Source organism: Ursus maritimus, unplaced genomic scaffold, assembly GCF_017311325.1.
Source record: "Ursus maritimus isolate PB19 unplaced genomic scaffold, ASM1731132v1 scaffold_4, whole genome shotgun sequence".
Classification (NCBI taxonomy): domain Eukaryota; kingdom Metazoa; phylum Chordata; class Mammalia; order Carnivora; family Ursidae; genus Ursus; species Ursus maritimus.
In genome coordinates this window covers 2,331,558-2,347,126 of record NW_024426552.1, presented here as the reverse complement: position 1 = coordinate 2,347,126, position 15,569 = coordinate 2,331,558, and the positions used below count along the sequence as shown (strand labels likewise).

Below are 15,569 nucleotides of genomic sequence, written 5' to 3'. Positions count from 1 at the left end.
AAGGTGTTCTTATTTCTCACTTCACAGGCGGCCCTCTGAGGCCCAGGGCGGGTGGCGGGGTCTCCAGCCTCCGGGCGCACTCAGCTACGAGATGGGGTGACGCTGAGAAGGCCCTGTTACGTCACCCCGCCTGCGCCTCTGACGCTACTCCGCTGGGCTGTCTGGAAGCATCACTTGACTTGATATCGTTAAGTGGTTTTGGGGAGGTTTTTTTTTTTTATGTTCATGGTAGCCAAATAAGCAAATGTGTTAATGGCCCACATCAATTCCAATGATATCTTTATGATCAATACACAAGCAATTTGGATAATGGTTTTGCTTAAAGTTTGAGGATCCTCCAGTGTGAGAGTTTGAGTCATCTATATTAAAAGTTCTTTTTTAGCTTAAGTGTAACGTGTTATCCTATCATTTTATGAGAGCTAATGGACTCTCCAGTTCTGCTAACACTAAGATAGAAGAGCTGAGTTAAACCCTGAGCCCGCAGCATGAAGCCAGACGCACCTGGATTCGTAACTAGGATCCGCCGTGAGCTCGTTTTGTGTTCCAAATACCTTGGCCTCTCAGATCTCGCCTTCCTGATCTGTGAAACCGGGTGGCGCTTGCCTGTCTTAGCAGTACCGTGAGGACTGACCCAGAGAAGGCACGCCAGGGGTCCCGTGTGTCATGTGCGCACTCAGGGTGTCCTGTGTATGTTTTCGCTCCTGCTAGCATCTGGATACATATTGAGTTTATTTTGGTGAAGAAGTTCTTGTTCACTTCTTGGGGTTTCCTTTTCTGCATGACGTTTGTGGCTGTTCGCATGACGCAGGAGAAGGCAGTGGCTGTAGGTCATACACTCAGGAGACAGCTGGTGGAGTTGAGCCAGCTCCCTCTCTCTGTAGCTTTGTGGCCTTGGGCAAGGTACTCAGCGTTTCCTGTCCTCATTACCCCGATCCTCATTCTCCTTGGGGAAAATTGTTTGGACCACGTGAAGGTGTTGTAAGGTTGAAGTTATATTATGGATCTCAAGTGCTGGGTTTTCTTGAGATTAGTTATTTAAAGGTAAAAAGCAACCTTGTTTTGTGATGTCATTTTACTAAATATAAAATTGTCTAAAATTACCAATTCCATAAATTCTAGAGCCCATTTTGCCTGTATTCACCTAAAAATGTCATAACTGGATTTCTCTTTATTCCTGTTTTAGGTGCTGGAGATCAGAATTTATTTACGTCCATTTATCCAACGCTTTCCCAGCAGCTTCCAAGAGAACCGATGGAATGGAGAAGGTGTGGCATATTTGTTCTTTGCCTTTATCTCCCTCTTTGTTTTGTAGACATTTCTGTGAGCAAGTGAGGTAGTAAAAGTTAAAGCCTAAGTTGTAAAGTGTCTTGTAAAGAGACTGAACGTATCACATAATCTGTGGGCCTCACTTTTTAAGGAATATGTTGATTTTCTTACCGAGCTATAGGGTGGTAGAAACAAGACAGTTCTTTTGAGTTAAAGGCCTCTTTTATAGAAATGACTTCTGATTCCTCGTGTACATCGGTGTTTTTTTTTAATTTTTAATTTAAATTCAGTTTAGTTAACATACAGTGCGTTATTAGTTTCAGATGTAGAGGTCAGTGATTCATCAGTTGCATGTCAGACCCTGTGTTCATCACATCACGTGCCCTCCTTAATGCCTGTCCCCCGGTTACCGCATCCCCCCGCCAGCAGCCCTCAGTTTGTTTCCTAGAGTTACGTGTCTGCATCAGAGTGTCTTAAAAGCACAGGTATTTTGGAAAGCAGACATGTACTCAGACTCCACGTTAGAGCCGAAACACATGGCCTTTACCTACGGTCTCAGCAAGACCTTTCTCCACCCTGAGCTCCTATACTCCTTTCTTAAGGATGAGGAAGTGTACAGAAAGATGTTATTTAAAAATTAAGGGGGAAACCAGACCAGCCATCCCATTTGTCCTTTACTATGGGATTGTTCATTTCACGACTTGCTCGGAGAAGTAGTCCGCATTTGATTTATCTTACTGAAAAACATTTTCTGCTAAGATGAGCTATCATTTCTAGAAAATGTTTGGAGTTTGACTTGTTAGTACAGGGAATCCGACTTTAATTGAGGCACAGATTTCTGGTTGTCATTCTTGCTCATGTAGTTCCAGTTCTTTCTGCATTATTTCCTCTGGCCAGCAGTATGCTCCCTACCACCATGAAGAACTGATCTGGCTTTCAGGGTGTGACTACCAGAGATGGGGTCTAGTCTCATTTTTTGTCTGATACCGTGTTAGAAGGAGTGCGTTTAATTACTAAACTGAATATAAAGAGCAGATAGAAAGTGGGAGACTTGTTCAGCCTCTAAGGAGGCCCTGAGCTGTCAGCGAGAGAAGATAACTCAGTGGAGGAATTCATGTCTGAAGAGATGGAGGTGTCCGGAGAGGATTTCTAATACACAGTATTTAAACATCCAGGAAGACGAAAGCAAAGAGATGTATCCGTGAAACAAGACGAGGGGTTATGAGGACACAAGGAGAGGTCTCGTGTGTTCCTCTCTTCGCCTTCCTGAGCCTGCCTGAACTGGAGGAAGGGCCGAAGAGGCGTGAGGGCACAGGGACAGAGTGGGCTGTGGGTGACGCATTGAAGACCGGACACCTTCCCTGGAGAAGGACAGGAGATGGAGGCTTCGGGAGAGGAGGCTGAGCCTGTGTCTCCTGTAGCCTCAGAGGTGGCCCCTGGAGACACAGGTGCCGGGACCCAGGACCGCAGCACATGAGGCCGGAGCGCCGGGAGGGGGCAGGGGCCAGGGCCGCCTCCGCGGGAGCCTGCGGCTCTTGCAGCAGACAGACGAGCTCCAGTCCCGTGGATTCGAGGCACCGCAGAAGCGGGGAGAAGGGCCGTTCTGACAGCAACAACACTGGATCTGAACAGGTGGGGCAGGTGGCAGAGCTCTGTGCCACCCCCGTGCTCCCCAGGCAGGAGGGCAGAGAATTCATCGTGGGACACACTGCACGGCCCCAGGAAAAGACCTGCTGTATCCCCACGGTGCCTTCCTGATTGGAGCAGGAGGCCGCCAGCCGGGAGGAAGGGCCTTGACTGAGCGGCTGGCACTCGGGGTTTGCAGTTTTGTCGGAGAGCTGGGGAAGAACGGGAAATGGTGACTCTGTGAGCTGAAAGAACGACGAAGGCAGGAAGACGAAAAGCACATCATGAAGCTGCATAGCCAGAGTGTGCTGCTGCATTTAATAAGAAGGGGGCATGGAGTCGGGACGACAGGCAGTTGGGAGAAGGCAGTTGGGAGGGCAGGGGCCAGGCAGGAGGATGGGTGGGCAGAGCTGAGCCTGCCTCTTCCATCACAGACATTTGGACATCGTGTTTAAAATGAAAGTGTTTGGGGAGATCCAGTGGGCTGAATGGTGACCCTCAGAAGATATGTCCCTGCAAACTGTGAGTGTGAGTTTATTTGGAACAAGGATCTTGCAGTGTAATTGAGGTAAGGATCCCATGGGATCATCCTGGAGTAGTGTGGGCCCTAAATCCAATGACAGGTGTCCTGGGAAGACACAGACACTCGCAGAGGGGCAGTCCACATGGAGATGGCCGCAGAGATTGGGGTGAGGGTCTATAAGCCGAGACTGCCTGGGTTTCCAGAAGGTAGGAGAGACGAGGAATGAGTTCTCCCAGAGTGTCCAGAGGAAGCCAGCGCTGCCAACTCCTTGATTTCAAATTTCTGGTCTCCTGAGCTGTGAGAGAATTACTGTCGTTTTAAGCCTCTGGGGGGGGGGGGAGGCCGGGGCAGGCAGCTGCGTGTGTGTGAGTGTGAGGGAAAGCAAGCCCCTTTTGATACTATTTAATATGTTAAAGCAGGTACGTGTGGCTATGATCACAGTTTACAATTAATCGAGTAGATCTGGGAACTCAGATTGAAGCCGAGATTTTCCTAGATGTACGGTGGGGAGCACATCGGTGAGTGGGGAGATAGAGCTGTGAAGCCCTACCGTGTAACACGGGGGATGGGGGCCAAGAGCTGCAGATGGGGGCATGGGGACACGCCGAGATGTGGGAGACAGCCAGAAGTTTCAGAGCAGAGGACAGAGAACGGGGGACAGTATCTGAAGAAGGTCAGGATTTTCCCAGTGGCGAATCAGGGGCTTGCTGGAGCCCACGAAAAGTCCCATGGAATGAAACCAAAACAAAGCAAACCAAAAGCCACGCCAGGAAAACAGACAAAAGGAAGCCAGACCTGCAGTCGCTACAACATTGAAAATGCAGCGTAAGAGCCAGCACTTGTCAAAGTACTGATGGAAAACTCCTTTCAACCTAGACGTCTGTGCTCCTCAAACTCACATGCAGAAGGGAAGACTGAGTCAGCCCCCCCCCCCTCCGCCCTTGGGCCTGTACAGGGCTTCGCCGAGGCGGGACTGACAGGGTTTGTCCCTCAAAGGCCTGGGGGCCATCTGGGGCCAGGGTGTGTCACTTCTGGTGCACAGAGCTTCATGTGCGTACTCCGGAGGGCCCCTCACATGGTGTGTTCATTGCTGCCATGACCTGGAGATAGCTGAGAAATAAAGTAGGGTTGCAAACCTCACCACCCCGAAATAATGAAAGCACACATCTCAACAGGAAGGAAAATGAACCCAGAATTCATAGATGAAGGAAGCAGCTGCCAGCAAACAAGTCATAAAAATATTTTCCTAAACTTAAGGTATCAGTCCTTTTAAAAATTAAGAAATCTGAAATTTTAGATGTGGGGAGGAAGGCAGAGAGAAGAAAGTGTACTTGTCTCGTTCAAGGAGAGGGTAGGCATTTACTCTAGTCTTTAAAAGAAACATTTAAGTTTAAGCATATTAAAAATAAAAATGTAGCCAATAGCAGAGTAGAAATAGATGGTTGAACTTACAAACCAACAGAGAAAAAGAATGGAAGAAGAAAACTTGGGTAGTCTCACAAAGGACAGGGAAAGATAGCCTGAAAATTGAAAGTACATAAGTTCAAGCATCAGCATAATCATGTTAAATATGGGTAGTTTCAGTGTGTTAGACACAGACCCCTTAGATCGGACAACAAATACAAGAATCTAGCTAGAGATGTGTCAGACACACAGCTGCTAGAAGTGAAAAATGAAAGTGTGGAGGAAAGATACATGGAGCTTAATGTATTTTTTAGGAGGGTAGTAAGATGGCAGCCATGCCCTGATAGCCGTTGATCGGGCGTCGGCGGCCCTTGCCTTTCTCTCTGCTCCCCCCCCCCGGCGGGCAGGGGGCGGCTCTCTGTTTTGGGTCATACAGGTGATCATAAAAGTACTTGTGTGGTTTAAAGCTTTCCTATCTTCAAACTGTGCTTTTGACATTAGGGAATCTTTTTTTTTTTTTCTTTATAGTGACTTAGAGGTTCAGTGAAACTCCAAGTAATAATCCCTTTTTCTCAGAAGTCTGTGTTGTCGCACATAGCCCTGGTGCAGTAGGATATTGCCGTGCACGCGTCCCTCAGTAAGGCGACAGTCTTGACGGAGAGGGAGCTTTGACACGTAACTATGAACCACGCGTAGGTAATGTGTAGACTCCTTTTGGACAGAGTATTATCACTGTAATTCAGGATTAATACCGTATATGTACTTTTGAACTCATGGATAGGATTAAATTATTGTGGGATTTTTTCCTTTTCTTTCTGCTGAACCTTCTGTAGTCATTTTTCTTAGTGACGTTTTAAAAATTGTTTGTAGGTCCTATGGCCGGGCTCCAAAGATGATTCACCTAGAATCTAACTTCGTTCAATTCAAAGAGGAGCTGCTGCCCAAAGAAGGAAACAAAGCCCTGCTCACCTTCCCCTTTCTTCACATTTACTGGACAGAATGCTGTGTAAGTACTCGCCAAGGGAGAAGAAGTGACCAGAAAATGTCTTGGGATAGGATTAAGAATTCACCGGTCTAGCTTTTTTTCAGACAACTCTAATTTTTCACATGGACGATTTAATGGACTGTCCTCTGTGTCCTCTTTTCTCCCTCCGTCCTTCAGTTGCCTGGCTTTGCCTCTCCACGCTTCTGCTCTGGTCCCGTGTGTTGTCCTCTGGGTAACCACCAGGTACACTCTTGCTTGCCTTGTTCTGAGTTCTTGTGAGCTCCCTGCGACCTCGTGGCCTCTAGGTGTTGTTAATATTTACTCCCAGCTTTGTTTTCCGAACCGCTGATACTCGCTCTCGTGATAGATACTTGACTTCATTCTCCTTATGGGTCATCTGCTGGTTTGTGGGCTTTGTGAGGGTAGGGACCGCCCTGCTTCCTCACCATCACGATGTCTCCAGAGCCAGTGCCCCATGGCTGCCCATCCAGGGACCTCACTTGTACTTTGCAGTTGCGTGTTTATGAACCCAGAAAGAAGCTTGTCACTCTCGACAGACTTCTCTCGTGAACTAAGAGACAACACTGTGGGTCATTTCTTCCTGTCTACTTTAGCGATACACAACACCCACAAATCATTACGTGTTGGGGCATTTTCACCTGAAGCTGAGGTTGCAGAAGTAGTGTGGTGTGATTTAAAGAAAGGACTGGAAGCTCACTCCTGAGCCCTTTCGCCTTCCCGGATTTTGCTTTGTAGCCTTTCTCAGCGGAGTCCGCCGTGCAGGGTGGGCTTACACCCCCCAGCAGTGAGTGTGACGACACATGGGACACGTCTGCCAGGGAGCTCATCAGAGATCAGCACCCAGGGCTTTTTTTATTTTTTATTCTTTATTATGTTATGTCACCATACAGTGAAGCATTAGTTTTTGATGTAAAGTTCCATGATTCATTGTTTGCATATAACACCCAGTGCTCCATGCAATACGTGCCCTCCTTACTACCCATCACCAGGCTAGCCCATCCCCCACCCCCTCCCCTCTGAAACCCTCAGTTAGTTTCCCAGAGTCCATAGTCTCTCATGCTTCATTCCCCCTTCTGATTACCCCCCCTTCATTCTTCCCTTCCTTTTCCTACTGATCTTCCTGCGATTTCTTATGTTCCACAAATGAGTGAAATCGTATGATAATTGTCTTTCTCTGCTTGATTTATTTCACTTGGTGTAATCTCCTCCAGTCCCATCCATGTTGCTGCAAATGTTGGGTAATCGTTCTTTCTGATGGCTGAGTAATATTCCATTGTATATATGGACCACATCTTCTTAATCCAGTCATCTGTTGAAGGGCATCTCAGCTCCTTCCACAATTTAGCTATTGTGGACAATGCTGCTATGAACATTGAGCACCCAGGGCTTTTGTCAGGGTTCAGGCACATGGGCACCCTCTGCCTGGCTCATACCAAAACTCTAGACTCCCAGAGGGAAAGCAGGTATTCCGCACAAGCCAGTGTATTTGAATAAAGAGCTAGTGCTCAGTGAGGCCCTCTTGTCAGCTGGTGGTGGGAACCCTCTCATGATCCATGTTCCCGGTCCTCAGCCAAGGGCACACCCCGTGAGCAGGCCTAAAGCACGGCTGTCCTAGGCCTGTGGTGCTAACTACCTCTTCTCTCCACGGCCCCTCAGCAGTGATGTTAGATTTGGGGTTGTGGTCAAGGTTTCCCCATGCTGTAGGTACTGTTGTCCCCTTGTGACTAATAAGCTATCTCTGGGGGGCTGCTGTAAGACCACAGCATTATCCTGTTCCTCGTCGAGCTTTCCCACTTAGATGGAGCACCAGCGAGGATTCTTCCTGAACCAGTCTTTGTGGAGGGCTGCAACCAGCCGTCCTCCAAACCGATCAGCGGTGCTCTGCCCTGGGAAAGAGCCTGTGTGGGTTTCTGTCCCATGTAATGGTCTCCCATCTGTTGTCCTTACTTGCTGTGATGCTCCGGTCGTCCCAGATTCGGCCAGTGAGAGTCACTTCAGACCGGCCCCTCGGTCCTGTTCAGGGACTTCTCTAACTCTCAGGCACAACAAGATATCCTGGGCCCTCGTACCTGTGCTGGCCTTGTCCTGGAGTCTGCCGCTTCTTCCCAGAACCCTGGTGCCCCTGCACTTCGGGCGTGCCAGTGCTGTCGGCTTTTCGGGAGACGAGCTAGGAAGGTGCGTCTCCGAGACCAGGGCTTGATACTGCTGCCTCCGATTGGAGCCGCAGTCCCTGGGGCTCTGTGCTGCACTGTCCCGTTCCGTGTTTGCGTCTGTCCTGGCTCTGGACAGCATCACCGCAGTGCTTCCTCACTCAGTCCTCCGACAGCCGTAGCCATGGTCCCAGCATCCCGCTCCCGCCCTGCAGCCAGAGACAGAGCTGCGGAGGCGGCCGTAGAAGGCCCAGGCGAATGGTCCTTGTTCCTGTCCGGCAGGCCAGGCCACCCTCGGCCTGTCCTTTTCACGGTTTTCCCCTTGCCCTTGCAAACGTCAGTAGTAAGTTACTGAGCTCCAGACAGAACTTTCTGGGGTTTTATTGGGACCATGTTGAGCTTATAAATTACCATGTGCTGTGACAACATCTTGATGGTGTGGAGACATTCTGACCCCAAACTAGGGAGGTCTCTCTCTCTGTGCACGTGCACGTCTATGTCCTTCAGAAGTGTTTCAGCTGTGTGTTTCTTCATGACAGGGTTTGCATGTTTCTGCTGAAGTTTATGTCTAAGCATTTTCCTTCTTTTGCTGATGTACATGGGGTTTTCTCTCTCGTTATATCTTCTAGTTGGTCATTGTGTATGTGAAGGCTATGGATTTTTTTTGTGTGGATTTTCTTACTGTTTGAGTTCATTTTATCACTGGTTCTCTAGGCCCTGGAGTCCCCATCATGCCATCTCTTCCTTATCAGTTCTTAGGCCTCCAATTGTTCTCTGTTTGAACCCGTTATTAAATAGTGGTGGAGACAGTGGGCATTGTTGCCTCGTTCCTGACCTCCGTGGGGTGCCTGCGGTGTGTCCGGTGAGGAGGGTGCTGGCTGTAGGACGGAGGGAGATGTGCAGGAGCTTGGGAGGTGATCCATCCCTTCCTGTTTCCTCAAGGATCTTTATTAGGAATACATTCTTGGGGCGCCTGGGTGGCACAGCGGTTAAGCGTCTGCCTTCGGCTCAGGGCGTGATCCCGGCGTTATGGGATCGAGCCCCACATCAGGCTCCTCTGCTGGGAGCCTGCTTCTTCCTCTCCCACTCCCCCTGCTTGTGTTCCCTCTCTCGCTGGCTGTCTCTGTCGAATGAATAAATAAAATCTTTAAAAAAAAAAAAAGGAATACATTCTTGAATTTTGTTAATAAGGGCTTTTTCAGACTCAGTGGAGATAATCATATGGGTTTTTTCCACTTAAATTTACCGATACGTTGGGTTATATTAATGGGTTTCTTATTATTGAACCATACCTGCATTCCTGGTATAAATCCCACTTGGTCAATGTGGTATTGGTGTCTGTTCATCTAATTTAGGATTTTTTTTTTTTTTTTTTTTTTTTATCTGTGATCACAAGTGATGGGTCTGTAACTTTTTTTGTATTATTTCTGTCAGGTTTAGATATCAGTATTGTACTTGCTTCATAAATATAATTTGGAAGTTTTCATTTATTTCCTATTTTTGAGACAATCTTTGTAGCATGAGAACAGTCTGGGCTCTGAGGTTCGATGGACTCCTCCCATGAAACCGTCTGGACTTGGTACTCTCCTACAAGGCAGTTCCTTGATCACTTTCCACGTCCTTTTCATGGAAATGGGTCTCTTACAGCCACTCATCAATTTTGATAAACTATATTTTTCTTAGAAATTATACATTTCAGTTAAGTTACAAAATTTAATTTCATGAAGGTGTGCAAAGTGGTCTTTTTTTGACTTTTAAAATACGCTCTGTGGCAACAGTTACTTCCCCATTGTTATTTCGTTGTATATTTGTACCTTCCCCCTTTCTTCCTTGATTAAATTAGCTATTTGTAGTTTGTGGGTTCTTTCTTCCCAGAGAACCAGGGTTTTTATTCCTGATACACCATTAGTGTGTTTTCTACTTTATTAATTTCTGCTTTCATTTTTATTTCCTTCCTTTTGCTTTCTTGAGGTTTACTTTGTTCTTTTTCTAGGTTTTGTTTTTTTTTTGAGTGGGAATGCATTTATTTTCATTTTAAATTTAAATGCTATAGGTCTTTAAAGATAGGAATTTAAATCCCAGTAGTCAGTCATTTTTCATAAAGTCTCTGCTTTCAGTTTGTATTACCCCTTTCACTCAGCAGTTCAACATGAAGTTTTTTAATTTCCAGAAAAAAATTCTTTAAAATTTTTATTTTAAAATTCCTAATTTTATTGCGTCGTGATGAGGATGTTGTGTATAATCTTTCTGCTTTACGAAACTTACCTTTTTTCTGTGACCAATAAATGATCAGTTCTTGTGGATGTTCCCTGTGTAGTTGAGAATGTGTTTTCTCTGCTTTTGCGATTGTAATGCTAAAGATAGATCCCTAAGAGCAGGCTTCCCGATTTGTCGTTAGGTCATTTATATTTTGCCGTTCTGTTCGCTGGGCCTGTCTGTGGCTGGCAGCGGTGTGCAGAGTCCGCTGTCACTGGTGCGCTTGCTTCTCTCGCATCGCCCGTAGGTTGTGTTTCGTGTGGCTGGCTCAGGTATCATTTGCTGCATGGGTATTCGTGACTGTTACAGTTTTTATGGAGTGAAATATGTCATTTAAAAAAATGGTATCTGAGTAGAGTATATCATGTTTGGGAAGGCCTTGTCTCTCTGAAGGTAATAATTGGTTTTCTCCTGTATTTTCTCTTAATAATTTTATAATTTGTGTTTTATATTTGGATCTGTATAGCTTCGTATTATTTTCGTGTGTGGCAGGAGGTGTGGAGGTTTAAGGGTCTAATTTTATAGTCTTAATTGGGTAGCACATTGGCCTAACATCATTTCATAATTGTCTCTTTTCCACTTACTGAAAATTTCACCTTTATTTTAAACCAGTGTCATGTATGCATTATGTTCTGTTGATCATCGTCTGTTCTATGCCAGGACCAGACTTTTAATTATTACATTTTAATAGTATGTATTGATGTCTGTTGTTTTAAAATAAATCCCTTGGCTAGTATACATTTTTTTCTTCCATATAAATTTTAAAATCAGATTGTTAGTTGTACAAATTTTATTTTCCAAAAATGATGGTATCCACATATTCCATCCCCCATGCTCTTCTCTCCATGGCAGTGACCTTCCTCCATTAAGAGGCCTTGTCTGTGTTTCCTCTAGTTTAATCAGAGTGGGCCATTAACAGGGAGGAGGGGCACTGTGACTTTTGAGACTTAAGTCATAAGAGGTAATACATCTTCTGTGGGGCCCTCTGGGGGTGTGTGCTCTTAGAGTCCAGCCACCATTCTGTGAGGAAGTCAAGCGCCCACATGGGAAGGCCACCTGGAGGTGTGCAGTCCCGGTCCCAGCAGATCCTGGCCAACAAGCTAGCATCCAGCAGCTGGCACCTGATAGCCTTCTTGCTCCCAGTCTTCACGTGCCACACAGGGTGGGGCGGGCGAGCCATGTGCCTGGTCTTGTCTCACTTGTAGATTGGTGAGCAGAGAGAATATTCTAGACGGCTGCATGTTGTAGTGGTTTGTTACAAAGCCATATAGAACAGGAGCAGCTGTTGAAAAGAGGAAGGGAAAGACGGGACGTGTTTTGGTTGGGATTGCCTTGAATAAGTTGTGGATTCATTTGGGAAGAATTTTATTTTATTTATTTTATTTTTTATTTATTTATTTTTTAAAGATTTTATTTATTTATTCGACAGAGGTAGAGACAGCCAGTGAGAGAGGGAACACAAGCAGAGGGAGTGGGAGAGGAAGAAGCAGGCTCATAGCGGAGGAACCTGATGTGGGGCTCGATCCCAGAACGCCAGGATCACGCCCTGAGCCAAAGGCAGATGCTTAACCGCTGTGCCACCCAGGCGCCCCTGGGAAGAATTTTAATCACAGATCTTTGTATCTATGCCTTTTGATGCCCCTGAAAATTACATTTTCCTGGGGCGCCTGGATGGCTCAGTCAGTTAAGCATTTGCCTTCAGCTCAGGTCCTGATCCTGGGATCCAGCCCTGTATCAGGCTCCCTGCTCAACAGGGAGCCTGCTTCTCCCTCTCCCTCTGCGTGCTGGTCCTGCTTGTGCTCTCTGTCAAATAAATAAATAAATAAATAAATAAATAAATAAATAAATAAATAAAATCTTTAAAAAATTTTTACACTTTCTAATAGGGACCCTGTGTTTTGTTGTTGTTTGCTTTAGTTTTGATCATTATCTACTAAGGAAGGTTTTCTGGAGCAAGTAGATAATATTTGGGATTTTAGAATTAAATCTCCTACGCTATGTTAGTAGTTGCTTTCGGGTTTCTAGCGCGCACGTCTGCAGCATCGCCTCCTGCCTTCGGACGGGGCTGGGCCACCTGGGGAGTACCCTGTTGTGGCAGTGGGCATGGGTGGTGGTCTCCTTACAGACCCGACAGTACTTACTGTTTCTGCTTTAAACAGTTATGTTGTAGAGATTAGAACACGTCTCTTGGTTACCACTTCCAGTGCTCCCCTTTCCTTTGGTACAGGGAGGGTCCTTGGTGAGAGTTCTTCCAGCTTTTGTGCGTCTGAGGAAGCCTCGATTTTTGCAAAATATTTTACTGGATATAGAATTCTAGACTGTGACATTTCCTTATTTCTTTCCAGCAGGTAAAAGATGTTCCTCCACTGTCTTGGTTTACAGTGTGACCCATGAGGAGTCTTTCATTTTTGTCTTTGTTACTTTGTATTTAAAGTGTCTTTTTTTTTTTTTCTTTTCCCCCTTTGCTGATTTAAGCTTTTTTTTCCTTGTCACTGGTTTTAAACCATCTATGATCTGCCCTGGTATACTTTTCTTTGTGTTTATTGTGCTTGTGGTGTTTTAGGCTTTGTGGGTGTGTAGTTTTGATTTAGATTTGGGACATTTTTGGTCGTTATTTCTTGGGATACTTGTGTTCTTCCCTTTCTCCCCTCTCCTCTGGGGACTCCAGTTGCTCGCATATTAGGCTCTGGAAGTCCCACAGCTCAGTGACACTGTGTTGATAGCTTCTCAGTCTTTCTCTGTTTCATTTGGGTGATTTCTGCTTCTGTGTCTTCACGGTTACCTAATCCTGTTTTCTGGGGTGTCTAATCTGCTCTTAATCCGTCCCACCGGGTATAGTTTGCAGTTTAGACATTGTAGTTTTCGTCTCTAGAAGATCCATAAGGGTCTTTACCTTCTTTTAAAAATATCTTCCATGTCTCTGCTTAGCATCAGTTTTTTCTCTGAGGGAACACGTGGAATATGGTCGCAATAAGTATTTTAATGGTTTTGTCTACTAATTCTATTATCTGTGTCATTACTGAGTCTATTCTGTTGGTGGAATTTTCAACTCGTTATGGATTATATATGATTTCTTTGCCTGCTTGGCAATTTTTTATGGGATGCCAGACACCATGAATTTTTTGTTCAGCACTTATACTTTTGTAATCCTAGAAATTTTCTTGAGCTTTGTGTCATTAAGTTACTTGAGTCTGATTGTTTTATGTATTGCTTTTATGATCTGTGGATCTGAAACAGTGGCTAGTCTAAAACTATTCCTTCCTTCCTGAGTTCTCCACCCAGTGCCCGTGGATTTGGAGGCTCCCAGCCTTGCTCTGATCCCAGTCCTGTGCAGGTGTTGAGTCCTGTCTGGATGGGTCTCTCCCTGGCTTTGGGTCTGTCTTACACTTGTGTGGTGGTCAGCCCCCTGCTGAGTGCTTCAGGGGTCCCTCTGACCTCTGACCTCCTGTGAAGTCAGCTGCCCTTGCCTCCCAGGACCCTGTGCTCTGTCTGCCCCATGCAGGGCCCCCGCCAGGTGTGACCTCAGTGCCCCTTGTGGTGCCATGGGCTGGGTGCTCCGAGCAGTCGGCTGGCCACTTGCAGGGCTTGCCTCACCTGTTTCTGATTTCGGTTGCTTCAGGTGGCCATGTCAGTCTGCTCACAGAAGATCGATCTTCACAAGATGGTTTTTCCTCTTGTTTTTTCAGCACATGATCTTTGCAGATTGTTTTTTTTTTTCTTTTTTTCTTTTTTTTTTTTTTTTAATTTAAACTGAGGACACAGCAGTTTTAAAAATCAGACTAAAAATTAAATGTACTCATTTCTGGAACTTTTCACTTAGCAATTAAACCACAGGAGGGACTGGGTACAAAACTTGAGATTTCTCATTCATGGGTTGATCGCATTAGTGTATTCAAGAGAGACTAAAAAATCCAGAGGAAATATGGGCAGGATAACAAGGAATCTTTCTGTTAAAAAAGGGGTAAAATACATATTTAAACAGTAGCTATAAGTTATAGTTTGCAAAGGTTTTCAGTTGCCTGATTTAGATATGAATCAATTATCTTGGATGTAGATTTTCACTCCAGATCTGCTAAGTGGATTCATGGAGCGTAAGGGCAGTTATCAGCAGTTACCGAGAGCACGGAGACTCTCTGTCCTCCCAGTCTCCGGATGAGCGGAGGCAGGCCGTCGGCTTTTGTGCAGGCTGACGTTGGGGACTGTGAGTCCGAAGCAGCACCGGCTTTTTAGGACCAGGATGGTTCCCCTTTCAGTCCTTATGAGTTAGAGCAGCTTCCAAAAATCCCTAGGTTGTCCTCTTTCCTTGGGCTTCCTTCGTAAGCGGCCTCGCCCCCGCGGTGGCCTGCGAGTGGCGCTCACACTGGAGTGGTTCTGGGGCGCTGCGGAGGACACCACCTGGAGGCAGCCTGGGCTCCCTGCAGATGCGCGCCTGCGGCCTGCGAGACCCTAGCCTGGGTGGGAGGAGCCGCTTCGCCCCAGCACGCCGGGCATGTGCCAGGGTGCGGTTGACGCAGTTGTTGGGCACGAGGTCTTTGGCAGAGCAGACCTGGGTTTTCAAGTCCCAGCTTACCCAGTGGACTGTGTTGCTGTGGGCGGTTTACTGTGCTCTCTCTCGGTCTCTTCCTCTGTGACATTGGAACTGTCTTGCCTCGGTGTCCCCGGGCCTGCCCAGAGCGCCCCCAGGCATGGAGCGGGTCGGCACGGGGCCTTGCGTGGAGCGTCCCAGCTGCCAGCGATGACGCGCTGTGGCCGATGTATTCTGTTAGTAGACACATTTTGCTGTTAAACTGAAGGGCATTGATGAACTTTCCTTCACAGCGACTTATTTATTTTTAGGATACTGAAGTGTATAAAGCTACCGTAAAAGACGACCTTACCAAGTGGCAGAATGTTCTGAAAGCTCATAGCTCTGTGGACTGGCTAATAGTGGTAGTTGAAAATGATGCCAAGAAAAAAAACAAAACCAACATCCTTCCCCGAACTTCTATTGTGGACAAAATAAGGAATGATTTTTGTAATAAGCAGAGTGACAGGTAAGTGTATCTTTAATTTTACCTCATTGCCTGATACCTGGACGGTAGTGATTACTGCTTTCTGCATAGGAGCACTGACTGCGTGAGCGGCTGTGGCGTGCCTGACGCTTCAGCCCACAGTGAGGGTGCTAAAGAGAAGCCCAGGTCCCCTCCTTGTGGCGTTCCTGGTCTGGCTGGTGAAACGCTGTGAGTTGTAAACCCCCGTGTGCTGCCTGGCGGATGCGGCCTCTTTGAGGACCCATCGTGCGTGTCAGTGTAGCTAGGGCTTTGGGAAGTCGTGTGGTCCTCGTCTCCAGCAGGGTTCC

General features: G+C 46.5%; 1 protein-coding gene and 1 long non-coding RNA gene across 4 annotated transcripts in view; one reads left to right on the top strand and one right to left on the bottom strand.

Moving 5' to 3' along the window:
• Positions 1 to 15,569, top strand: part of TRAPPC10 (trafficking protein particle complex subunit 10) — an 83,905-nt gene that overhangs the window by 20,081 nt on the left and 48,255 nt on the right. For both annotated transcript variants that reach the window (XM_040621850.1, XM_040621848.1), the window contains exons 2-4: positions 1,184 to 1,265; positions 5,690 to 5,825; positions 15,068 to 15,264. In XM_040621850.1, the coding sequence (XP_040477784.1) occupies positions 1,184 to 1,265; positions 5,690 to 5,825; positions 15,068 to 15,264 (415 nt within the window). The remainder of the gene's footprint in view (positions 1 to 1,183; positions 1,266 to 5,689; positions 5,826 to 15,067; positions 15,265 to 15,569) is intronic.
• The window catches only part of LOC121100523, an 8,525-nt gene continuing 3,960 nt past the window's right edge, over positions 11,005 to 15,569 (bottom strand). Inside the window, exons 2-3 of one of the 2 annotated variants that reach the window (XR_005832280.1) lie at positions 13,826 to 14,990; positions 11,005 to 11,513 (exon numbers count right to left, since the gene is read on the bottom strand). This is a non-coding gene — a long non-coding RNA (uncharacterized LOC121100523). Of the gene's footprint in view, positions 11,514 to 12,658; positions 14,991 to 15,569 lie in introns of those variants that run through there. The other variant, XR_005832279.1, reaches the window with a different exon arrangement.